Raw genomic sequence first — 27,814 nt, 5'->3', positions numbered from 1 at the left:
AAAGTGACAAATACTGTTTGAGTACTAGTTATAGCATTAAATCTCAATGTACAGCACACTAAGGACAAAGATCCTACATGAGGAGTAAGTGCACAGTGACTCCTGTTGTTGACTTAACAAATTGACACTCTTGTTTATGGCATCAGTAATCACCCTAGGCTCTTGTCATGAGCTGCCAAGGCTATGGAAGCCCCCTGAGTTCACTGACTCTGATAATTTTTAGACAAGGCCATGGTCAAAGTGGAAGTTCTCTCCTCCCTTCAGAGAAAGGTACCTCCTTCTTTGATGACCCGTTCTTTCCACTGGGATCTCACTCGTGGAGATCTTTCATTTAGTTGTTGTTGTTGTTGTTGTTGTTGTTGTTTTTCGCCAGAGTGTCTTGGCTTTCCATGCCTGAAATACTCTCATGGGCTTTTCAGCCGGATCCGCATGCCTTAAGGGCTGATTCTGAGGCCAGAGTGCTGTTTAGGACATTTGCCATTCTATGAGTCTGCTGTGTATCTCACTTCCCATGTTGGATCATTCTCTCCCTTTTTGATTCTATCAGCTAGTATTTGCAGACACTATTCTTGTTTATGTGATCCCTTTGGTTCTTAGTCCTATCATTATGATCAATTGTGAACAGAAATTGATCACTGGGACTAGTGAGATGGCATTGGTACATGCCACCTTGATGGGATTGAATTGGAATCCCCTGGTATGTTTCTAACTCTACCGTTTGAGGTAAGTCAGCCTGAGCATGTCCCGAATTGCACATCTCTTCCCTCTCTTATTCCCACTCTTATATTTAACAGTGATCACTTTTCAGTTAAGTTTCAGCATTTAATTAGAATTGTGTATTGATTACAGTATTCAACAAAAGTATTAAGTAGAACAAACAAAAAAAATACTAAGAGGGATAACATATCAAGTTGCTCATCAACAATCAGGGTGAGGGCTGATCAAGTCACCGTTTCTCACAGTGTTCATTTCACTTTAACAAGTTTCCTTTTTGGTGCTCAGTTAGTTGTCACCTATCAAGGAGAACAAGTGGTATTTGTCCCTTCGGATTGGCTTATTTCACTCAACATAATGTTTTCCAAATTCCTAACAGGGATCACATTTCAGTTAAAATTTAAACACCTAAGAATAATTTTGTGTTAATTACAGAGTTCAACCAATAGTACTAGAACAAAAAAAATACTAAAGTGGATAAAGTATTACATTGTACATCAACCGTCAGGACAAGAGCTGATCAAGTCACTGTTTCTCATAGTGTCCATTTCATTTCAACAAGTTTCCCCTTTGGTGCTCCGTTAGTTGTCGCCGATCAGGGAGAACATATGATATTTGTCCCTTTGGGACTGGCTTAATTCACTCAGCATGATGTTTTCTAAATTCCTCCATCTTGTTTCAAATGACTGGGTTTCGTTGTTTTTGACTGCTGTATAGTATTCTATAGAGTACATATTTTTAAGTAAAATGATAGTGAAGAATAAGGATTCTGTTGCCTGAATGATAGCTAACAATGAAAGAATAAAAAGTGAACATCATATAATTATTTATTGTAAGCTTGTTCCAAAAAATGGTTCCTGATGCTTTCATCGGCATAATTTTCTGACACTTTCCTTTCAAAGACATAATTTTAAAATGCTAGATGATTTATGAAAAAAAATGGAGTATTTTGATGCTTTAAGCAAAATGACAAGTGTATATGATGGTATGATTTAACTTAATTGTTTTATGCATAACCAGTTAGTAAATTTTGAGTTTCATACAGCTTTTATTTGTGTTTATTCTAAGAACATTTTATTAGTAATACAAGATTTTCACATGTGAAGTTTTTAAAACCTATTTTTTTCATTATAGAAACACCAGCTGCATTTCCTGACACTATAAAGGAAAAGGAAGCACCAACTCCTGGTGAAGATATTCAGCTAGAAAGTTCAATTCCTCATACAGATTCAGGGATTGGAGAAGAGCAGGTGGCTAGCATCCTGAATGGGGCAGAATTAGAGCCTAGTGCAGGTCCTGATGCCATGAGTGAACTCTTATCCACTTTGTCATCTGAAGTAAAGAAATCACAGGAGAGCTTAACTGAAAATCCCAATGAATTATTGAAGCCTGCACCATCCATATCTAGCATAAGTCAAACCAAAGGCATCAATGTCAAAGAAATATTGAAAAGTCTTGTGGCTGCCCCAGTGGAAATTGCAGAATGTGGCCCTGAACCTATCCCATACCCAGATCCAGCATTGAAGAGAGAAGCGCAAGCTATTCTTCCTATGCAGTTTCATTCCTTTGACAGGTAGGTACTGAACTTTTTATTTAAGGTGTTCTATATGTAGAAATAAAATTAGGCACTGTTAACTTAAAAATATTAGGAAGTTCTCCAAAAAATATATATTAATACAGATTCTTATCAAAGTGACTACTCAACATGATTGATCTAATAAGGTATTTTTATAATACAATCTCAAAAAGGTAGTCTCATATGAAATGATCAACAACATGTTGATTTAGAAATAGGGTAATCTGAATTTGGATTATTGTCCATCATTGAAGTGCTAAAGTACCTTGGGGAAGTCATTCTTCTCTTTGGTTAGTTTTACATATAAAATGGGGAACAGGGAAGGGCAGATATTTGGCCTAGAAATTAAATGCATATTAGTATGCCCATATCATGCATTCAAATACCTTGGTTCAGTCTGCAGCTACAACTCCTAATTCCAGCTACCTGTTAATGCAGACCCTGGGTGGCAGCGGAAATGTCTCAAATAGCTGGGTTGCTAACCCCCACACAATAAACCTAGATTGAGTACCCAGCTCCTGAGTTCAGCCCTGACCCATTCTGGCTACTGTGGGCATTTACAGAGTCAATAAGAGATGGGTCTGTATCTCTCTCTCTCCCTCTCTCTCTGTCTCGCTTTCTCTTCTCCCAAACCCTCTGCCTCTCAAATATAAAAATATATTTTTTAAAAAATCTGGGAAGAAGGAGCTGGTGCTGTGGCACAATGGGTTAATGCCCTGGTGTGAGGCGCCAGCATCCCATATGGGCGCTGGTTCTAGTCCTGGCTACTCCACTTCCAATCCAGCTCTCTGCTATGACCTGGGATAGCAGTAGAAGATGGCCCAAGTCCTTGGGCCCCTGCACCCACCCATGTGGGAGACCCAGAAAAAGCTCCTGGCTCCTGGCTACGGATTGGTGCAGCTCCAGCCCTTGCGGCCAATTGGGGAGTGAACCAGCAGATGGAAGACCTCTTTTCTCTCTGTCTCTCTCTGTCTCTCTCTGTCATTCCTCTCTGTGTAACTATAACTTGCAAATAATTAAATAAATCTTTAAAAAGTAAAAAAATTAAAAATCCGGGAGGAGATACAGAGTTTTTATTGATGATCTAAAATTCATTATACTATGCCATAATAATTGATAGAGATTAAATAACTCTTTAAAATTTGTTTTAAATAGAAAAAATGAAATTATGTTATCTTTTTAAATAGTATTTCCGTTATCAATTTAAAAGCCAAATTTTGGGGAATGTATTTGAAATTAAATATTATTGAAAGGCATTTTGACATGTAATTCTGATCTAATTATAACACTAGCTGTGTATCTGCATTCAGTTAAGTCAACAAGTAGTTTTTTTAGGAAGAGCTAATAATTCTTTTCTGTTCAAGTACACATTCAATAAAAATGATAGTTTATAGAAGCAAAATATTTTAGTGTCAGAAAACCCTTGTGTGTAATATATCCACTATTTAAAAATGTACAACATTGGTAAATATTTTTGTACTCACTAATTACTAACAGTATTATTTATGTTTGACCACTAGAATTGATGCATATTCCAAATTATGTTTTCATGTTAATGTATAAACTGAAGGATGTATTGTTCTACCATCCATGTTATTGATGTTTATGCACATTTTCTTATAATAATTTTTATACATTTAGGAAGTTATTGATAAACAAGTAGGCTTTTTTTTAGAGTGACAAAATCAAGTTAGGAAATCAAATGATTTTTAAACTGGAATTTCAAAATACATATGTAGTCAAAATTTGTTCCATGTTTTTTTCTCTGAAATAGCCAAACTGCTTTATTCTAACAAAAAAACAATCATATTTTTTAGAGTTTAGGGGTAGAGATTTGGCAGTAAAACCTTTTCATAGGTTAAGGTATCCTTTGCATAGACAAATGTAACTTAAAAAGTTCCGTATCATCAATTCAACCAATGTTTTACAGATATTTCTGAACATTTGTTGTTAACATATACATGGCAGTAGTTATCATGTGGGGTATAAAGATGAATAAAATCATTTTTCTTCTATCAACTTAGAGAGGTAAGATGTTTGCAAGTAATTGTCATAAAAGATAGGATGTATCCGAAGTTTTCAAAAGTTGGCAAAAGGGAGAACATGTAGGAAAATACTATTCTTTTAAAAGTATAGTTCATGTTAATATTATGTTTGGTTATTCATTCATACAGTGAATATCCCTTGGATGTCCCTTATGTCATTTCACAGTGATGTGCTCGGTTTCACACATTGCTTTATGTTCCCATAATATGTGTTTATGAGTTTGTTTAAACATATGCATGTAAGTACAAGTACTTCTCTATATCTATAAATCTATTTCTATAAATAGATTTCTATAAAACCTTTAAATAGATTTCTATACAAATAATTTAATTTAGAGTCATTAAAGTTTTGGATTCCATTTTGTTTTCAGTTGTATCTTTAAATATTGTTAATAGACAAACAGTAAGTACAGAGAACTGTTGTGATTTGTTTATGAGAGGCCAATGAAATAAAGCTTAAGTAAAATATTTTTGTTATAATTTGGATTACTGTTAGAACTAATTTTTTTTTCATTAAAACTTAACAAAGAAATCACCTGAGTGCTAGCTACTCTCACTTTTGAGAATATTGCTTAAAAGGAAAGAACTTTCCATTTTTTTCTGGTAGCATTTGTGCAAAATGCAATGAAAGTAGAATCATTATTCTAAATTGCATAAGTTGAAATGAAATAGAAGAGCACAAAGCATATTTCAGTTCTTTTTAGGAAAAGGGTCTCCAGTGTAGTTAATATATGCAGTAGCTCAAGTACTATCAAATGTAAATGATGAGGTGATACTGATGAAAGGAGGGGATTGAGGTCTCAGGGGGCGCTGATGACGGATTGAACAGAAGCGGCCTTGCACTGCACGTAACTCAAGTCTGTCGTCTTCACTGCTCAAAGCCATAATGGGAGGTGGCAGTCTGAAATGAGTTGCCACGGCAAAGAGTATTATTTTTGAAATGCTTTCACACAAATCACTAGGCCCTGCATACAACTTAGTTTCATGCTTTAATGTCATCAGGAGGCACAAATTGGTGTGTCTAATTGTTTGCCACCTGCCAGCAAAATGAGCTGCCAGCCAGCCAGACGGGTTTGATTGTCTGTCAGCCATTCAATAGATTGAGAGTGACAACATCAAAAATTTAACTTCAAACTCTGAAGCTTTGAGCAGCTTTTCGGAGACACCAACCCCACAAGTGCTTCTGGACCACTGCATTTTTCAATTATATTTCCAGTATATTGCTACCATTTGCGTTATCTGTCTTAAGGTAGTTATAATTACATTATGAGGTATATAAACACATTTCTGAATTACTGAAGTCTGAAAGCCAAGTTATGACATGTCTTTTAACATCAGATTGAATTTCTTGAAAATCGTATCCACAATGACAGGCTTTAGAATGAAAGTCCTGAAAGCTACTAGTTTTAAACACAGAATTAGTGTGGGTCTTAACCAAAAATGCATTTTTAAAATTTTTGTCTTTGGATATAAACTCAGATGCTCTGTTCTTTGTAACTGAATCATACTTCATAATAATCCTGTGTTGCCCATTGGAAACCATATAGGCTTTACTTTTGTTAGTTAATTGTTTATTAATTGTATTACAAGCATGCTAATTATGTATTCTTTATATTCCATATTGTATATTCAGAAATAGCTTTCTAAAACAATGGATGCTATCCATGTGGCATTTATTTGTGTTCTACATAGTTTTGTTTTTTTTTTTTTTACCAATTAAGATGTAACATTGATTAATTTCAGTACTTTGAAGTTTTTATGATTTTTATTAAGTATGTTGCAATATCAAATGTTAGAAATGATTACAGTTAACTGAGTTAATGGTTTTTTTGTCTTTTAGTATTAAAATAAATTTTTAAATGGACTATATGAACAACATCATATAAATGGTTTTATCTGTATAAAGTACAGAACCTTTTTGTTTTCAGTTTCTCCATTCCTATGTGCATATTTCCACATATTTCCTTGATTGTACTGAATGCTCATAACTACTATGTATTTATGAAGTGTCAAAATGCTAGAGTTATGCTAATACCATTCTATATTGAGGACACACTGTGTACAGAGAGAAAATACAGTTAGGAAACTGTAATAGTTTTTTGGAATTCTATTACTATCAGGTAAAAAGAAATAATTTATGATGATGTCATTTCTAACAGAAAAACTCAGTAATTTCATCTTATAATTTATAAATCAAAGTGCAGAGTTCCCCAATGATACTATCTCTCTAGATAAATTTCTATATAGACCTACGATTTATTAAATATCCTTGCTGGGCTGTTATTTTTCTTGTATTAACAACTGTATGATTTCAAGCTGGAGGTAATACTTTTCTCTAAAACAACCAGTTAATCCTTACCCTATCTTTTATAATAAAATTTTAATCCTGTATATCTACATGCTTTTCATCTTTTGAGGACTTACTATCTATCTGTGATTTGGCTTTTTCTTAAATTTCAAGACTTTCCTGATATCCTCCTTCATTTGAATAAAAGACAAAAAATAAACAAAGCAAGCAAAGGGCAGTGTGCTTCTCTGGGCATTTTAACTGTTAATGTATTTCAGGAATTATATTAAATCTGACATGTGACATAAAGCTTACAATTATGCTGTTTCTTTAGCTAACAAAAATCTTATATATTTTGTATTTTAGGTTTTTTTATTTTTACAGTCAATTATGTTCAAATTAATGGCTAGTATTTTTCCTCAAAAGTTAATCCTTGCTTCTGAAAGTTTCATTCTATTAAAAAGACTATTTCTGAAATAAAACATATTTTGTAAATAATATAAGACTAAAAAACAATATAAATTTTGTATTTTTAAAACTGAGTGTAGGCTTTAACTTAATTTGTTCCTTTTAATTTCATTAGTTTTTAATATTAGTTTTCATGATAAAGATGGAAATTCTGGGTAAATAATAAAGAAATGTTCAGTAAGGTTGATGGATCATCCTCCATTGATTTCTTTAAAATTTGAATTAAAACATAATTATTTCTGAGGACTTCAGTTTCTCTTTGTAATTGCTTTTCATTTTTCTAAAGTATTTTGATTATATCACTTAAGAGAAGAGCAAATAAATGTAAGCCAGTTTGCTTACAAATATGCCAGCTTTTACAATTAAGATTTTCTGTATCTAGTCACTACATTCTCTGCTTTTATTATGTTCTGTGTGTCCTGGGCACATATTTTAGGGACAATTGCCAGAAGATGCAATTTTGAATGAGCATGGTTTCCCCAATGTTGTTGCCTTTGTCTCACCTGGCATTTACTGAGACAGTTTAGTGAACTGAATTAAATATCTCCTTTTAATAGGCAATTTACTGATATATTCAGTTATTTATTACATATTTTTCTTTTTTTATTCGCCGTATTTTACAAAAAAAAAAAGCGTAGTAGATGTAAACATCAGAGAAAAAGGCTGATGAGCTGCAGCAAATTATAATGTTCCTCCAAAATCTTAAACAAATTACTTTTGCCCTAAGTTTCAGTTTTTTTCTTCTAGGTAAATGTTTATCAACTATAAGCTTTCTTAGGCAAAGAGTGTTGATCTGGAAATGAGAACTGGCTGTTAATAACTGATCTCCGTGTAATTAGTTCTGTGACCTTGATCCATTTTCTTTGCTGTTGGGAATCACTTTCAAAACCAATAGGATAATGAGATTATGCTCAATTATTTCTTAAAAAGTACCATAAAATTCCAAATCCTATGATAAATGAAATGGCCTTATAGTTAGTCTTATAGGCCTTATAGTTTAGCTTGATTAAAATATTTGAGTTCCTGAAAAAGGACGTCTCCATACTCGAAGTTGCCACTTCTCTTCAGGCCCTCAGCCTCTCTCAGGTGGATTCCTTCTGTTAACTTGATAACTGGTTTCACTATTTCCAGATGTTTTCCCTTTCCCCAAATTGTTCTTCTATGGTTAAGCAAGAGACATTGTTCTTAAGTGCAAAACTGATGAAGATTCTGAAATAATTTCTTGCTGTTGACATTACAAAGAAGAAATTACTTCCCTCTATTTGGCTAATTCCTGTTGATCCTTTTGGATTCAGTTCATTCTTCCCTGATAATGCACACACATCCTGTGTGTACCAGAAGGCACTGAGTATTACTCTGGTCAGGACAACTATTGTATCCCCTTCAAATATCTCCAAGGCATGGGACAAGTCTTTCTTGTTTTGTAACCCCTACTTTTGTCAGTATAGTAGTATCCTCTAGTACATTAGTGTTTATTAAGTGTTATAGAAAAAGAAGAAAGGAACAGAAAGAAGAAAGGGATTTTTATAAGGTGCCATGAATAATTTTAAAATTCATTTGTCTTAATGGGTCACTGTTTACAAGCCTTTTCTTATCATCAGTATCTCACTTTACACTTAGAATAAATCATGAGGTTAAATAATGTTCTTGATTTTACAAAAATCACAGAACTGGTTCATTGAGATCTCCTAGATGCTGTCTTTAGATTACTTCTCCTGTCTGTTTACAATCACTTCTTTGGTGATCTTATCCATTTTCTTCATATTAAATAATAACATCTGTAATGGGTCTCCAAAAACTTCATGAAAAATATGTGTTATTAAGAAACAATTCATGTATGTCAAAAATGTGTTCATACCAAAATAAACATCTTTTTATTGTGTTTTCTGTGAACTTTCTGAAGTACCATTGTGTATGCTATTGACTACCACATTCATATCTCAGTCCAAATCTCTCTTCCAAAGTAGAGATTATTTTATCAGTTTTCATGTTCAACATCAATATTTGGAAGATTAATTACTTAAAAGGTCCAAAAATGGGTATAAAAACATTCTCCAGTCTTTCTGCTCTTAGTTAATGGCAACCTATCCTTAAAGTTACCCAAGGCAACTGTTTTTACATCATCCTTGACTTTTCTCTCCTGCACAAACTTAGTCCTTCTACAAGTCTTGTTTCCTCTACATTTTTACTATAGTCAAAAGTTGAGCTTTTGTTTCACTTTGTTATTTCACTTTGTTATTTTTACTTTGTTTCACTTTGTTATTCTTACTCAGACCACCATCTTCTGTTGCTTGTATTATTGTAGTGTTATAACATATCTCCTCATTTCTACTAGTAACACTTAAGTCTGCCCTTCACATAGCAGCCAGATTAATCTTGTTACAAAGATGGTCTTATTTCTTCATTCTTATAAGCCTTTTTTGACTTTTGGTACTTCTCTGGGTACAAGTCCACATTTATACAGTGGACTTACCAGGCCCTCATTTCTAAAATTCTCAGTAGCTCATTGTTCCCTAGTCATACTAGCCTTCTTTATGTTCCTCTTTAGGGTTTTCCTTAATACACTTATTTGTCAGTCTTCTCTGCTCTTCCCTTCAAGAGTACCCCCCATCCTTCTTCATCTTTTCTCTTTTTCTCATAGCACTTAGTACCTAATGTACTATGTTTACATTTTTCTCTCCTCATTGCAATGTAAGTTCCATAAGAACAAAGATTTTCTTCTATACATTGCTGCATCTCCAGAAATTAAAGTAGTCCTTCTTACATCACAGTACTAAATGAGTATATCTCCAGTGAATTAATGAGTAAATGAGTGAATCTTATATCATAGGCCAAATCTTTGGCTTTAATATAGAATAAATTTAATGATGGAAGGAATCACAGCTATATGTATTATATATTTATCACTCAGTGTATAAGAAACATAAACACTTTAAAATTTTATTGGAATTGTTTTAATTGAATTATCTACTAGTTTGCACTATTTTTTAAAAAAGATTTTATTTGTTTATTTGAGAGGTAGAATTGTAGACAATGAGAGAGAGAGAGAGAGAAAGAGAAAGAAAAAGAGAAAGAAAGGTCTTCCTTCCATTAGTTCATTCCCCAAATGGCTACAGTGGCTGTAGCTGTGCCTATCCGAAACCAAGAGCCAGGAACTTCCTCTGGGTCTCCCACATGGGTGCAGGGGCCCAAGGAGTTGGGCCATAATGTACTGCTTTCCCAGGCCATAGCAGAGAGCTGGATTGGAAGAGAAGTAGCCAGGACTAGAATCAGTGCCCATATGGGTTGCCAGCGCCCTAGTTACTTCTGTGCCACGGTGCCGGCCCTGTTTGAACTATTTTGATGATAATCTTTACAATCTTGGAGTTTGTAGATTGTATGTAGTAAAGGAAATTTTCACTTTGTTGTACTTTGAAGTTTTAAAGATATGGGACCAAGTTTGAAAATGTGTTGGATAACATGGAAAGATTATTCTTGAGTTTTAAAAATGGGGTCTTCACTGTGGTGCAGCAAGCTGAGGTGCTACCTGCAAAGTCAGCATCTCATTTCAGAGCACCAGTTCAAGTCCCTGCTGCTCCACTTCTGTGATAACTCCCTGCTAATGTGCCTGGAAAAGCAGCAGAAAATAACTCAAGTACTTGATCCCCTGCCATCCACGTGGGTATTTAGAGAGTGAACCAGGGGATGGAAGACATTTCTCTCTCCTTCAAATAAATAAATATTTTTTTTAAATTGCAGGTGGTTAACATAAATAGTGTAGGGGTTTCCAGGTATCCATTAGCATTAATAGCAAATCTACAAGAGGAGCAGAATATTTCCATAGTTTAGATCAGTGACTCTTAAGTTTTTATGTCTATGCACTTTTGAAATTCAGATAGAAATGTTATGCCTACTCTAGAAACAATGTTTGTGACCCCATAAATTTGTCTATATTTTAATGATTTATGTACCCTTAAATGAATACTCACAGTGTATAGACCCTTAGGTATGATTTTTTTGGTATAGATTGAGTTGTTAATCAATAGGAAATACTGAGTAACACACTGGTGTGATAATATGTAAGAGTTGAAAAATTCGATTTGCATATAAAAGTAGTTGCAAGTACTGGGTAAAATCCTGAAAGATGATTTATTATCAACACATAATAATGTAAACTTTTAAATTATTTACAAAAAATGTTGCTTAGGAAAGAGATGTTTTTGTGATATTAGAGACTAGATAGTGCTGGTGAAGAAATGATATTTAGGATAAAATGTGTAGTTCTTTGGTTCTAGCTAAATAAACAATGTGGCTGTAAGAGGAAATAGCTCTTACAAATTCCTAAACTTGTAGGTGCAGAAAAACATATGAGAAATCAGTCAGATCCATCCTCCTACTCGTATCAACAAAATCCATGACACATGGTCATCCCAGCCATTTTAACACATCAGTGATTGAAAACTGGAGATCATATTTGGAATTAGTTCTTCTTTAAAGGTTTGATAGAATTTAGCAGTAAAGCCATCTGGTCCTGGGCTTTTCTTTGTTGGGAGGGTCTTTAACACTGATTCAGTCTCCATCTTAGTTTTTGGTATACTTAGATTTTCTATGTCTTACTGACTTAATTTTTGATAGATTGCATATATATATATATATATATGTGAAAATCTGTCCATTTCTTCTAGATTTTCCCATTTGTTGGCATATAACTCTTTTCAGTAATTCCTGATGATTCTTTTTATTTCAGTGGTATCTGTTGTTATAATTTCATTTTCATGTCTGATTTTATTGATTTCAGCCTTCTCCCTCTTTTGTTAGTTAGTTGGGCCAATGTATAATCTGTTGATTTAAAAAAATACCTCTTTACTTCACTGATCTTTTTTTATTTCAATTTTGTTTCTTCCCTAATTAATTATTTCTATCCTACTAATTTTAGATTTGGTGTGTTATTTTTCTAGGATCTTGAGATGTATTGATAGATCGCTTATCTGATATTTTTCCAATTTCCTGTTGTAGGCATTGATTGCAATAAACTTCCCTCTTAACACTGCTTTTGCTGTATTCTGTAAGTTTTGATATGTTGTGTCATCATCTTCATTAATATACAGGAATTTTTTTCCCTTTTGATTTCTTGTATGAAAGATTGTCCATTCAGGAGTGTGTTGTTTAGTCTCTGTGTATTGCATATTTTCCAGAGTTTTGTAACCTTAATTCCAAAACCAGAAAAAGATACAACAAAGAAAGAGAACTATAGACCAGTATGCCTGATGAACATAGATGCAAGTATTCTCAATAAAATACAAGCTAATAGAATCCAACAACACATCAGAAAGATCATTCAACTGGACTCAGTGGGATTTATCCCTATATTCAGGGATGGTTCATCATACACAAATCAGTAAGTGTGATACATCACATTAACCAATTGAAGAATAAAAACCATATGATTTTATCAATAGATGCAGAAAAAGCATTTGATAAAATACAACATTCTTTCATGATTAAAAGCCAGAAGGAAATTGGATATAGAAGCAACATTCCTCATCACAATCAAGGCAACATATGACAGACCCATGCCAGCATCATATTGAATGGGGAAAAGTTTTAAGCATTTCCACTGAGATCTGGAACCAGACAAGGATGCCCATTTTCACCATTGCTATTCAATATTGTCCTGGAAATTTCAATGAGAGCCATTAGGCAATAAAAAGAAATCAAAGGGATACAAATTGGAAAGGAGGAAATCAAATTATTCCTGTTTTCAGATGACATGATTCTATGTAGAGAGGAGTCAAAAGACTCCACAGAAACTTCTGGAACTCATAAGAGAGTTTGATAAAGTTGCAGGATTAAAAAATCAACACACAAAAATCAAATGCCATTTTATACACAATTCCATGGCTGAGAAAGAATTTGTAAGATCAATCACATTCACAATAGCTACAAAAAAAAAAAAAAAAAAAAAAAAAAAAACCACTGGAATACCTTGGTGTAAATTGAACCAGGAATATGAAAGGATAGCTACAACAAAAATTACAAATCATCAAAGAAAGAAGATACAAAAAATGGAAAAATCTTCCATGTTCATGGATTGGAAGAATTATTATCATCAAAGTATCCACACTACCAAAACAGTTTACGGATTCAATGTGATTCCAATCAAATACAAATGATATTCTTCTCAATTATAGAAAAAAATACACATGGAAACACAAGAGACCACAAATAGCTAAAGTAATCTCAAATAACAAAAACAAAGTTGAAGGAATCACAATACCAGACTTCAAGACATACTACAGGGCAGTTACAATGAAAATAGCCTGGTACTGGCAAACAAACAAACAAAGAAAAACAAATGGGTAGACCAATGAAACAGAGTACAATCCCAGAAATCAATCCTCACATCTATAACCAACCAATTTTCAATAAACGAGCTGATAAATCCCTGGAGAAAGGACAGTCTGTTCAATAAATGGTTCTGGGAAAATTGGATCCACACACACAGAAGTGTGTAACAATACCTCTACCTTACACCTTATATAAAAATCAACTCAAAATGAATCAAAGATTTAAATCTATGACCTGATATTATGAAAATACTAGAGGAGAATATTGGAGAAATTTTGCAAGACATTGGCATAGGCAAAGACTTCTTGGGAAAGATACCAGAAGCACAGGCAGTAAAGACAAAGAGAAATGGGATTACATCATGCTATTAAGCTTCTGCACTTCAAAGGAAATACTCAAAAAAGTTAAAAGTTAAACAACAGAAAGGTAGAAAATATTTGCAAACTATGCAACTTATAAGGGATTACTTTCCAGAATTTATGAAGTGCTGACAAACTCAACAACAACAAAACAGTCCTTTAAGGGGCTGGCACTGTGGTGCAGTAGGTTAATTCTCCACCTGTGGTGCCAGCATCCCATATGGGCGCCAATTCTGGTACTGGCTACTCCTCCTTCAGCCAGCTCTCTGCTATGGCTTTGGAAGGCAGTGGAGGATGGCCCAAGTGCTTGGGGCCCCTGTACCTGCATGGGAGACTTGGAGGAAGCTCCTGTCTATTGGCTTCAGATCAGTGCAGCTCCAGTAGTTGTGGCTATTTGGGGAGTGAACCAGCAGATGGAAGATCTTTTCTGTCTTTTCTTCTCACTGTCTGTAACTCTCTCTCTCAAATAAATAATAAAATCTTTAAAAAAATTCGGTTGAGAAATGGACAAATGACATGAACAGGCAGTTTTCAAATGATGGAATACAAATAGCCAACATACACATGAAAAAATGTTCCATATCACTAGTGATCAGGAAATACAAAGAAAAACCACTGTGAGGTTTCACCTCACCCCATGTAGAATGGCCATCATCCAGAATCCAAAAAGTCTAACTGTGGTGAGATGTGGGGATAAAGATACACTAATGCACTGTTGGTGGCAATGTAAAATAGTATAACCATGGAACCAATATGGAAGTCAGTATTGCGATTCCTCAGAAATCTGAAAATAGATCTGTCACATGATCCAGCCCTCCCACTCCTGGGAATTTACCCTAACAAAATTAAATCAGCATATGAAAGAGTTATTTGTACAACTATTTTTTTTGCAGCTCAATTCACAATAGCTAAGATATTTAATCAACCCGGATGTGCATCAACTGATGACTGGATTAGGAAAATGTGGTATATAGATGTACACTATGGAATACTAGTCAGACCTAAAAAATGGAATCCTGTCATTTGCAACAAAATGATTGCAACTGGAAACCATTATGCTTTGTGAAATAAGCCAGTCTCTAAAAGACAAATATATGTTTCCTCTGCTATGTGACAGTTAATTTATAATACCAAAAATTGTCATTTTGCAATAAGATTGTTGTTTTTAATCCTTGTTTATACTCCTGTGGAACTGTAGTCATCCTACCCTTTACTTATTGAATATTATGATTATTGACAAATTAACCCTGTGAATTAAAATTTGGGCTTTTCAGAAACTGATGAAGAAAGAGGAGTAAGTGAAGGGAATTGGTAGGGGGAGAGCAGGGGAGTGAGGAAAGTGTGGTTTTGGTTTTCTTCTTGGAACTATAACAATGGAATGCATAAAAACTTTTATTTTAATAACAAAATTTAAAAAGTATACTGGAAATCATAAAAATTATTATTGATTTCTGCTTTTGGTCAGAATTTGGATTTTTGAGATATAAGGAATCTTTATTGTTTCTTTATCATTTACTTTCAGGTTTTTTAAAATTTCTGTAATTTTTTCATAACTATTTAAAACATCATTTTCTATTAATCTCTGCCTTTACTTCCATGACTCAATTTACAAATATATGTCATCCTAATTCTCTTATAGACATGAAGCTGTTTGCTATTACTTTTTGGTAGCTAAGGCTAAGTTATATGGTAGCTAAGGCTACCATACAGTGAAGATTTTGTTTATGAAATATGGTGATGGCAGAGTGCACAGATACTGTTGCTTCTTTCTTTCCATCTGAGTACTATTGCTGATGCAGACCCAGATTACACCAACATTCTTAGGAGACACAATAATACAATTAATTGCTAAAATGCAATGACCATTTACAGCATTCCAACTAGTATGCTAAGAACTTGATATTTTTATCTCCTTTTATCTTTGTAATGATCTTACCAAGTACATACCATTACAAATCTCACTTTTATCCTAAGGAGAGATGGGTTTAGAGAAATTTATGTGGACAGTACCACATATAATAACTATTGAAGGTAGAATTCTAACCCAAGTCTGTGAGAGGTTTTAACCACTGTGAAAATCTATTTTTAAATGCATGTCATACTTTCAAAATCTTGCCGAGTTTGCTTCAGTGAAATGAGTGAGGCTTTCAAATTGATTACTTCTAATTCAGATGCTACTTTTTCTACTAGACAAGCATGTAATGTCATCACATTTTATAAGTCATTATTACAGGACTTTGAAATTTATCTTTTCCTTTCGAACAACTTGTTTTTCATATTGTAACTTATTTCTCTTATCTACCACACTATACAGCTAAACAATATACTAGTGGTAGTCTGCTATCCAGAGTTTTTGCCCAGAGTTAATAATTAATAATGATCTGTTAATCAGGAATCTTTGGCAATATTTTTCTGTCATTTACAAATTCATAACAAAATTATAAGTTAGTCATTTTCCTTATTTTGTCTTTAAGAATTTTTGAGAGATGTGTAAATGTGCTTTAGTTTCACCAGTGACTTCAGATGAAGAATGTGTGAATTTATTTTCTTGTTAGATAGCCAACTAAATGATGCTTTAGAAGCATAGAGAGGAGTTTTGATGATAAACCCAAAATATTAGTATTGTCTTTTTTTCTGTTGATCCTTATGAGTTATTATAACTAGATACTTTATATCTTATAGACAGGATTAGCTCAGTTACACAGTGACAACAATTATTGACATTTATGAGGTATCTCATGATTGACATAGTCCTTTAAGTACAGTCTCACTTAGTCTCCACAGTTGTATGTAAAGTAGGTTACATTAGTCTTGTCAGTTTTACAGTGAGAAGCTAAAATTTATAGCTTGAGAGTGATCCACATTTTAACCCTCAGTCTTGTGACTCCATATCCTGTATTCTCTCTACAATGTTGCACTGCATCTCAGTGAAAAAATTGAAGGCAAAAGATGAGCACTAGCCAATGTAAGGATTGAAAGGTTATTGAATCCTTTTAGCAAGTAAATGGATAGTTGAGAGTTTAAGATTCAGCTCAAATAATTTAAGTACAATACTCATAAGGAAAAAGAAGATACCCAGAAAGAAATCATGAAGATTTTTTTCATTAGTAAAATTATTTAAGATTATAATAATATTTGGTTACCAAAAAACTTGAAGTACCCCCAAAATAAAAAATAATTGCTACAAATTCAGATTTTTAACATTAACATAGTCACTGAAGAAACTAACAAAATTATTTCTTTGAAAAATATGTTGATATTAAGGAAGTATAAGATGTCTTTAACATGTGTATAAAATCAATTGAAAATATATCTCAATAAAAAATAAGAATGGGAATAAGAGTGTGAGGAGGAAGAGAGGTTAGGAGAATGTGTGGGAGGGTGGGCACAATGGAAAGAATCAGCATGTTCCTAAAGTTGTAATTATGAAGTGTATAATGTTTGTAACCATAAAGCTGTATAGTTCTGCATACATTCCTATAGACTTACTTCTAAGGGTACAGTTTAAAAACTTGCCATGGGACCCCAAATCCCCTTAAGCTGGGTGGTAAAAATAACCACTTTAAGTGTTAAAATCATCATTTGGAAAGGATTAAGGGTCTGATAATAATAGATAGAATTAGAAAGGAGTGAATGCTCCAACAGGGGAAGCAGTCCACACAGCAGATTCATGGAATGACAATCACTTTTAAACAGCACTTTGACCTCAGAATCTGCCCTTAAGGCATTCCGGTCTGGATGAAAAGCCCACAAGAGCATTTCAGGCTTGGAAAGCCAAGACACTGTGGCAAAAAAATGTCCTACATGAAGGACCTCAGTGGGTGAGACCCCAGTGGAAAGATGTGGTCATCAACAAAGGAGGTACTATTCTCTGAAGGGAAGAGAGAACTTCCAATTTACGTATGGCCTTCTCTAAATAGTTTGTGGATTCAAAAGGCTTCCATAGCCTAGGCAGCTCATGTCAGGAGCCTCAGGTGATCACTGATGTCATACATAGGAGTGTTCATTGTTAAATTAACAAGAGGAGTCGCTGTGTACTAACTTCACTGTGAACTAACTTCCTATGCCAAACCCCTGTCCTCAAAGAGTTTTATAACTGTATCTAAGTGCTTGCAAAAGATGTATCATTCTTGAGTGCTTCTTTAAAGTTAATTAAGTTTCTACAAAAAAAAAAAAAAATGAAATTCACTTCACCATGAAATGACTTTGAACAGCCCTTGTCTGAACTATTGAGGAACAGGTTTTTTTTTTTTATTTGTTTGTTTGTTTTCTTTTGTTTTTTTTTTTCATGCAAATTGTTGAACTCTTTACTTAGTATAGAATTGGTCTTCTGTATATAAAGTTTATCGAAAATGGATCTTAGTGAAAAATGAGGCTGAAAATGGGAGAGGGAGGAGGATGAGGAGTGGGAGAGAGTGGGTGGGAAGGCAGGTATGGTGGGAAAAAAAAATATTTTCCTAAATTGTACTTAGGAAATGCATAAAGTTTGTATTCCTTAAATAAAAGGTTTCTTTGGGGGTTGAAAAAGAATAAAAAAAAAAGATTTTTAAGCCATAGACTTGAGATGGGCCATTCATAGTTTCCTTTAAGTAGAACTTTTCCCTAGAAAAAGAACAAAATAAAATGGATTAAAAAGACAGTGTATGGGACTGGTATCATTGTTGAGCAAGTTGAGCCACTGCCTGTGAGGCCAGTGGCCCATATTGGCACCAGTTAAAGTCCTGGTTGCTTCACTTCCACTCCTATTCCTTGCTAATGCACCTGGGAAAGCAGCTAATGATGGCCCAATTCCTTGTTCATCAGTATCTACATGGATGAAATGCCTAGCTCTTGTTTTTTTCATGTCCCAGCCCTGGAAATTGCTGCCATATGGGGAATGAACCAGTGGATGGACTATCAATTTTTTTTTTCTGTCTCTCTTCCCCTTTCTCTGTTATTCTACCTTTCAAATAAATAATAAAATAAATCTTTAGAAAAAGTTTATGTTGGATATTTTTACACTGTGATTCACCATTTTCATACATGACATGTGAACTTGAAAGAACTCATAAATATATTTTCTAGCTAAATTAATTATTGTTAAGTAATGCTTGGAGCATATTTGTGAAATGAAGTTTGCAGTAATATAATCTTGGAAAAGAATGCAGCTTTCTTATAAGGAAATATAGATATTTATATTACAGAAATGGTTTCTCTATTTGTATTTTTAAATTAGTATTCTCATTTATCTTTTCAACTTAGTACAGTTTCAGAAAGCATCTTAATGAAATTTATTTTTACAGTGCTAAAAAATGGGAAAATATTACACTGTTGAAAAATCAAGGCTCAAAAGCTAACTAGATCTCCAAATAAATATCTGTTGTATCATTTCAGTTCTCTTTTATTCTAATAACATTCCTATGATGAAAAATAACCCGATTCTATTCAGGAAAATAAAGTGTAATCTCATTATACCCTTAGATTTTATTATTCCTTGATTTAATTTTAGCTTTACTTTGAGGAAACTAGAATTTTGCCCTCAAATGTTTTTATATTTTAGGAATATTTTACCCAGAGAAAATATGCTATGGATAAGGTGAAGATTTTATATATTTTTTCAAATACTCCCTTATTCCTATGCAAAATTTGCTAATTTGAGCACATGTTTCTCAGTACTCCATGATTTATGGTTATAGTCCACATGCTATTTTAAGAAAGTCTTGGAAACTGAAGATTCTACACAGATGTTTTCCAAGTGAATTAGAATATTCAATGCATTTTACAATTTATCCTAAATGTCCATGTTCTTTTCACAGATGAAGATGAGATCAGGAGTTACACTTTTTTTTTTTTTTTTTTTTTAAGAACGAAGTAATGAGAGGGGCAGAGGAATGAGAGGGAGAAAGAAATAAAGAGAGAAGAAAGAAATGAGAGAGACAAAACTTTGATGCTGTTTGTGTATATCTGTCATAGCAGGATTAGGATTCATCTTAAGCCTCATGTTTCTTTTTCTTTGTACTTGTTTCCTTGTAGGAGTGTTGTGGTGCCAGTAAAGAAGCCACCTCCAGGTAGTTTAGCTGTAACCACTGTGGGAGCCACCTCTGCGGGAAGTGGGCTGCCAACAGGCAGTGCCTCTAATATATTTGCTGCCACGGGAGCTACACCAAAAAGTATGATTAATACAACAGGTATTGTCCTTATATATTTTTGTGATACCTCATCTTTTTCTTTCTGTTTTCTATATCTTCATTTTACTGCTTATAGGATCTCAAAAATTAAAATCCTCTGATCATTTAATAGTATCTTAATCTTTAAGAAAGATTAAACTTTATGTTATGATTTTCACTATTGCACTTTAATTCTAAATTACAGTTTTTAGTCATCATTTTAGGGGGTACTGATTTTTGTTTTGAGTCCTCTCAAAACACGATGTTTATGTTGAGAGTGAGAGCAGGTATTTGAAAGATTTAGGGGAGCAAAAGCAATAACAAAATTGAACACTGAAGTTCGATGTACAAATATTAAAATAAATTGTATCAAGAATATCAAAGTGTACTAACAATATTAGTGAAAGAAAATGTACTTGGTGATATTTACTGTTGAGTCATAATGTATTTTCTTTGCTAAATCCCCTAAGGGAAGGCAGAGCTCCCCTAAGAACCTTGACGATATGCAAGAGCCTCAACTTGATAAAAAAATGTATGTGAATAATAACCATTGTTTGACATTGAATTAATTTATGTATGTCAGTTACAACTGTATACAATTCATTGTCCAAAATTTCCTAATGATTCTAGGAACCAAAAACTCCAAATCACTATAAATTTTAAAAGCCTACCTAAAAGAATATCTTTTTTTTGTAAATTTCCAGAAATGTTCCTGTTGATTATTAGCTAAATAAATCCTTACCCAAATCTTTGTGATTCCATTTTAGGTATTTATACAACGCAAGATGATCCCTGACTTTTCTTCCCTGACTATAGTAGTCTTCTCTTCTCCAAACTGTATAGCCTTGAACTTTTCCATTTATTATCATTACTTAGATTCTTCCCATTTTTATTAATTTGTAGCTCTTCTTTGTGCTTTCTGTATCTATCTTGTTTATCATACCACCTGAGTGTGACATATCATGAACAACACATTTATGGGGTTGTAGTAAGTAGAATGTACTCTATTAAGCATATCTTTATTAGCAAATAAATATTGTTAATGGCATTGTGTTAAAGAATATAACATCTTTAATTTATATTATAAATAAATATTTATATGATTTGCCTGACTTGTCTAAAGACTTTCAGGTCATTCTATTTTTAATATTATTATTTATATTCATTTGGCTCTCTCAAATTGAAATAAAACAAATTTTCTTTTATCAAAATTTTACCCAGAATTTTTTTTAATGTGCTAATGTAGTAAGAAAAAAATCTGTGTTAAGTATTATTTATCAAGTAAACAGTCCTGACTGCTATTAAGAGCTAAGTAAATGGAAAATTAAATCACTACTTTTTTAAATCTTTGTATGAGACAAGTCATGATGCTTTCTATTAATTTTTCTTTTAAGAATTATTAATAGACATAGTAAATAATTACAGCAAGAGGTTTAGTGATAGTATAATTATGCAATATTACAAGGAAAAATAAAATATAGTCAATAAAGTTTCTCCTTGGGAGGAATAAAATTCATGAGCCAACATCTAAACTGGACTTCCTATCCAGTTTACAAGTTGGCATCTATGTGCTTTATAAAGGTTATAATGGAAATCCTGGTAAGCAGTTGAGTTCTGTGGGAATCAGTATGAGGTATGATAATATTTAGGAACACTAGATGTCCCTCAACTCCATAGCTATGTAACATATTTACATTGCATATGAATATTGTAGAAAAATCTGTTCTAAAATAGCATCTTCATATCATTGAGGAAAATTCCTTATTTTAAAACTGGTTATAATTATATTCAAGTATAGGCCTTCTTAAGCAATAATTTTATTGAAATAAACATTTGATAATACAGAGCCACAAATTTATGCTCAGATATAATTCATTATAAATTATAGATGTTAAAAATTGCAATAAAAAGATAAATTTTCATGTTCAAATTTACATTGTTTTATCAGCCTCATTTTACCTAAAAGTTTTTCATTTGTTGATGTCTTTTATTTATACCCCATGTGTAATATGTAGTTTTGTTAGACTAACATAAGTAAACCAACTGGGTCTCAATACAATAGCTATTGGTTAAAATTATAAAAAATTAAGAGTATGCTAATAATCAAATAATTTTAATTGATGAGGTCTGTTTTGAAATTCAATATGAGTAATATTTCAAAATCAAATAGTATGATATAATTAATATTGTTTTATTAAATAATTGTGTTTAAGGCTAAAATTATTATTTTGGGAACAGGTGCCGTGGATTCAGGGTCTTCCTCCTCCTCCTCCTCTTCTAGTTTTGTGAATGGTGCTACCAGCAAAAATCTTCCAGCTGTACAAACTGTTGCTCCAATGCCAGAAGATTCAGCTGAAAACATGAGGTGTGTATAACTATTTCTTTTTTACTCATCTTTCTCATTTTACTCTTCCTCATCTTTTGTCTCTCTCCAGGTTTTTATCACAGTGAAACAATACACTGTAAAAGCATAGATATGGTAAGAATTCTTAGAAATGTAGGTTAATTATGTATTTTGTGATTGTATTTCATAATTGCATTATATTTGTATTCTAGGCTTCTTGTTAATTATATGAAAATCAGCATTATTATCTTTGTAAGAGACCTTGTTTAAGATGATGACTGCTAAATTTGTAATCTATTGTCATACTTGCTACTATTTCTAATAAAGTTTAAATATGCACAAATAGTAACATGGCAGAATTGAACATCTTTGGAGGGTGATGAAAATTTAAAATACATACTTTGAAATTAGCTCTGCCAAATTAAGTATAAAATATATCATGAAACTTGAATAATGGAACATGTCTATGTGATTAAAGAGCATATATAAAAGAGACTGGCCATCATTCTTGGAGTTAAACTGTGTGTGTACGCACATACACGTGTTCATATATATATTCATAATTTTAATGGAAGTATGGTCCATCCCCTGTATCTATATATTCTGCATCTACACATTCAACCAATCACCATTCACAAACATTTTTTATCAAAGCTGAACACATAAAAACTTTGTTTTCTTGTCATTATTCATTAAACAATATAGTGTAGTAACTATTTAAATAGCATTTACTTTATAGTAGTAATTATAATTCATCTAGATGTGATTTAATGTGCATAGTTTATATGCAAATAATACTCTACTTTATCTAAAGGACTTGCGAATCTTTTTCAGATTTTAATATCCATAGGGAATCCTGAGATCTCTGATGGATACCAGGGGATAATTATATAACACAAATACAGTATAATAGCTCAATGAAAGAATTATCACATTCATGTTGCAATCACCCAAATCAAGAAACAGACTGTAACAAATACCCCAAAAATCTCCACTATGTGCCCCTTTCCCAATGTTCTCATTCCTCTTAAAATTTTTCACCCTGGTTTTTAACTAGGACAGTTTTGTATACTTTGGATTTATATAAATGCACATACATGGTATATATTCTGTTGTCTCTGGCATCTTTTGTTCAACATATGACTCCTCCATATTCAGTTTGTTCATTCCTATTCCACATTTCTTCATTTGGTTATGTACACTATTAATTTATTAATTCATTTCATTGTGATGTGCATTTGATATTTATATTGTTTAGCTATTAAAAATAATACAACTACACAGATAAAAATATTATTTGTCATTATTGTGCATTAAATATTACTGTGTGAGTACACCACACTTTAGTATAGCCATCTATTATGTAAATAATGTGGACCGGAATTGCTGATACCTAGTGTTTGTGTACACCCAGATTAACTAGATAATGACGAATGTATTGTCAAAATGGTTATACAAGGTCACGAGTCCAACATCAGAATATGAGAGTTTTGGTGGCTTCATGTCATTGATAGGACTTAGCATTGTCAGCCCCTTTCATTATATCTATTTTTGTTGAAGCTTAGTGGCATTCTGTTCTATTTTCAGTTTGCATTTTCCTGATGAATAATACGATCGAGTAACTTTTATATATATTACTGGTCTTTTTTATTCCTCTTTTGGGATGTGCATGTTAAAATATCTAGTTCTTTAATGATTGGCTTTTTGTATTAATTTGTAAACTTTTTCATACCATTGCAAAATAAGCCCTTTAATGATTATATGACATGAATATATCTTCTTCACTTCTTTTTATCTATCTGGTCTGCTTTGATCAGTGGAAGGTGTAAATTTTTAAGAAATTCAATTTATCAGTTTTTTTTTTTTTTGGTAAGTGCTTTCTTGCATTGCATAATTCTTTGCCTACATTTTCCCTACCTTGTCTTCTGTTTAATTTTTTGCTTTTATACTTAGAAACATAATATATCTGGAATTAACTTTTTAAAATATAATGTTTGCGGGTGCCGCGGCGCAATAGGCTAATCCTCCGCCTGTGGCAGCGGCACCCTGGGTTCTAGTCCCGGTCAGGGTGCCGGATTCTGTTCCGGTTGCTCCTCTTCCAGTCCAGCTCTCTGCTGTGGCCCGGGAGTGCAGTGGAGGATGGCCCAAATGCTTGGGCCCTGTACCCCATGGGAGACCACGAGAAGCACCTGGCTCCTGCCTTCAGATCAGCGTGGTGCGCTGGCCGAAGCGCGCCGGCTGCGGCGGCAGTTGGAGGGTGAACCAATGGCAAAGGAAGACCTTTCTCTCTGTCTCTCTCTCTCACTGTCCACTCTGCCTGTCAAAAATAAATAAATAAATAAATAAATAAATAAATAAAAAACATAATGTTAACGGTGTAAAGAATACGAAAATGACCTAGCACTCTTTATTTGAAACGTCTTCTTTGCCCCATGCTCTGCCACTTTCTTCACAAATCAAGTGTTAGTTTATTTTTGGCCATGATTTTGACTCAGTTCTGCCCCATTAGTCTATTTCTGTGTCCTTCTACTGTGCTGTCATAATTAACTTCAGTTTTTATAAAGAATTATATTTGATCTAAAAAGATCATCCTGCTTTTCCCTTTTTCCTTAATACAATCTGATTTCTTGAATTTCCATTTAAGTTTTTCAATCCAGTTTTTCAGTATCCATTTTAAAAACAGCTAACTGGGTTTTTCTTTTGTGATCTGTTAAAGTCATGACTTTTCCTCTCAGCAATGTGTGAGCTGTATTCTACAAATGTAGTACGTTGTTTTAATCTTCTTTGAATTCAATATATTTTTCTAATCTTTCATCTAATTTTCTTTTTTCCCCAATTTTTGGCTATTAGGATAAAGCTTTACTGAACCTTTGCTTATGTGAACCTAAGTTTGTTTATGTGGCGTTAATGCCGAAGAGTAAGATCATTACAACATGCTGTTAGGGCCTCCCAAGTGGCAGCTTAACACTGTACCACAATGCTGTCTAACCTCTTGTTCATTTTTTTTTTTTTTTTGAAGGGCAGAATTACAAAGGGAGAGAGACAGAGAAAGAGAAAGATTTTCCAGCTACTGGTTCATTCCCCAAATGGCTGCAGTGGCAGGAGGTGGGCAAGTCTGAAGCCAGGAACCAGGAGCTTCTTCTGAGTCTCACATGTGGATGCAGAAGTCCAACGACCTGCGCTCAGTCTTCTGCTGCTTTCCCAGGCCATTCATTAGCAGGAAGCTGGACCAGAAGCAGAGCAGCTGAAATATGAACTGGTGCCCGTATGGGATGCTGGAGCTGCAGGCCACAGCTTTACCCACTATGCCATGGCACCAGACCCTCTTGTCCATTTTTTCAATTTGTACACCTTTTTACTTTTGATTTTTGATTTTTTTTAATATGTTCCAGATACTAGTCCTTTTTCAGACTTACTAACCTGAAGTCTTTGTCTCATCATTTGACTTTCTCCTTTATCTGTTTCTGTAATCTTGTGTTTATCTTGGCATTCAGTCCTGGCTACTTATTTTATTTTATGTCTTTTGTTTTTAATATAATGTGAAGGATTTATAGTGTATGAAAGAGTACAAAGGTAATGTAAAGGTACAATATTCATTTTCTTGCAGGAAAAAAAAGACATTTTCTTCTGGTACTCACTGTAGAAACTAACAATCCCAGATGACCTTAAAGCAGTCAAGGTTAGAGGGCCAGTTTTTTTTGCTGGTTTACCACTATTCTAGGGTGTAGTTCTATACCCAACTTTAGTCACTTGGGTTTTTCTAAACTCTGCCCTTTTGATGGGCTCGGAAATTAAAAATTTTCTTGGGGCTGGTGCTGTGGCGTAGTGGGTAAAGCCGCTGTCTGCAGTGCTGGCATCCCAGCAATGGCATCCCATATGGTCGCCGGTTCAAGTCTCGGTTGCTCCACTTCCAATCTGGCTCTCTGCTATGGCCTGGGAAAGCAGGCAGAAGATGGCCCAAGTCCTTGGGCTCCTGCATCCAGATGGGAGACCCAGAAGAAGCTCCTGGCTCCTGGCTTCAGATCTGCACAGCTCCGGCTGCTGCAGCCAATTGGGGAGTGAACCAGCGGAAGAAAGACCTCTATCTCTCTCTCTGCCTCTCCTCCTCTCTCTGTATAACTGACCTGCAAAATAAATAAATAAATATTTAAAAATTTTTTCTTGAACTTCTAAGTCATTCAACTGCTTCTTACAAACCATGTCCATGGAAGAAGAGATGTCCAAACACCAAAATCATCTTACTAGGATTTCTTCTTCACATTCAATGGTAATTTATTGGTGCTTATCTTAATTTTCCTTTGTCCTCACAGAGATGCTTAGATGTTGGTTTGTTTAGTTGTTCTTTAGTAGGAAATTTAGCTTCTTAGTGCAGATGAAAATGCTAATAAATTTACATAGGTAGTTTATTTTTTTTGTATTTAATCAAGAGTTAACATTAAAATGTTTATTTTAATTAAATACGATATTTAATTAAATTAATATTAAATATTAGATTTAAATAAGAAATTTAAAATGAGATAGAATTTTTTAATCACTGATTTCAACTGGATTACATCAGATCCATTTATTCTGATCCTTAATTATATCAGGGAAAATGGTTTTTTTGGTATTTTCAAATTTTAAAAATGTATATGCAATGTATAGTTTAAATTGTAACATCTTGTCAATTAAGCCTTTCCAATTCCTTGTGTGGCTTTTCCATTTGAATAAAGCATTTAATGGTAATTCTTTTTCCTTCTTTTCTTTACTTTTACCTATATTTATAGATACAGCAAGTTTTTCTTTAGCAGTATATCAACGGATATATTGCTGTTTAAAAAATCATAATCTATATTTTAGTTTGTTGTTATATATCATTTGCATATAATGTATTGACTGATACAGTTTGTTATGTTACCAATTTGGTAGTTGTTGAAAAAGAAAAAGATTCTTTTCCTTCTATTCTTTATTTTCTTCTTCTTCCTATGCAGTCTGTTGGTTAATGAAATTTTTTTATTCTTTTACTTTTTCTCAAATATTGAGTTATTGTTTGATTATCTTCTAAATCACCAAGTGAGCCATGGTGCCAGCCCCTGAGTTAGTTCTTCTTTAAAATTTGGTAGAGGGGCTGGCACCGTGGCTCACTTGGTTAATCCTCCGCCTGCAGCTCCAGCATCCCATGTGGGTGCCAGGTTCTAGACCCGGTTGCTCCTCTTCCAGTCCAGCTCTCTGCTGTGTCCCAGGAAGGCAGTGGAGGATGGCCCATGTGCTTGGACCCCTGCACCCGCATGGGAGACCAGGAGGAAGCACCTGGCTCCTGGCTTCAGATGGCATAGCTCCAACCCTGGCGGCCAATTGGGGAGTGAACCAATGGAAGGAAGACCTTTCTGTCTCTCTCACTGTCGAACTCTATCAAAAAAAAAAAAAAAAAAAAAAAAAAGGAAAGAAAGAAAAAAAAAAGTTTGGTAGAAGTCAGCCATGAAGCCATTTAGTCTTGGGCTTTTCTTCATTGGGAGGGCCTTTATTACTGATTCAATCTCCGTCTTGGTTATTGGTCTATTTAGGTTTT

General features: G+C 33.7%; 1 protein-coding gene across 10 annotated transcripts in view; it reads left to right on the top strand.

Moving 5' to 3' along the window:
• NBEA (neurobeachin) overlaps positions 1-27,814 on the top strand; it is a 732,675-nt gene that overhangs the window by 263,304 nt on the left and 441,557 nt on the right. For 8 of the 10 annotated variants that reach the window (XM_051831739.3, XM_051831740.3, XM_089303712.1 and 5 more), the window contains exons 30-32: positions 1,849-2,287; positions 19,789-19,943; positions 22,161-22,287. In XM_051831739.3, coding sequence (XP_051687699.1) covers positions 1,849-2,287; positions 19,789-19,943; positions 22,161-22,287 — 721 coding nt within the window. The remainder of the gene's footprint in view (positions 1-1,848; positions 2,288-19,788; positions 19,944-22,160; positions 22,288-27,814) is intronic. The other 2 variants (XM_070049020.2, XM_070049018.2) reach the window with 1 other exon arrangement.

Source organism: Oryctolagus cuniculus, chromosome 9 (genome assembly GCF_051225735.1).
Source record: "Oryctolagus cuniculus isolate XC-2025 breed Fujian yellow rabbit chromosome 9, ASM5122573v1, whole genome shotgun sequence".
NCBI lineage: Eukaryota > Metazoa > Chordata > Mammalia > Lagomorpha > Leporidae > Oryctolagus > Oryctolagus cuniculus.
This window is presented reverse-complemented; position numbering and strand designations above follow the sequence as displayed.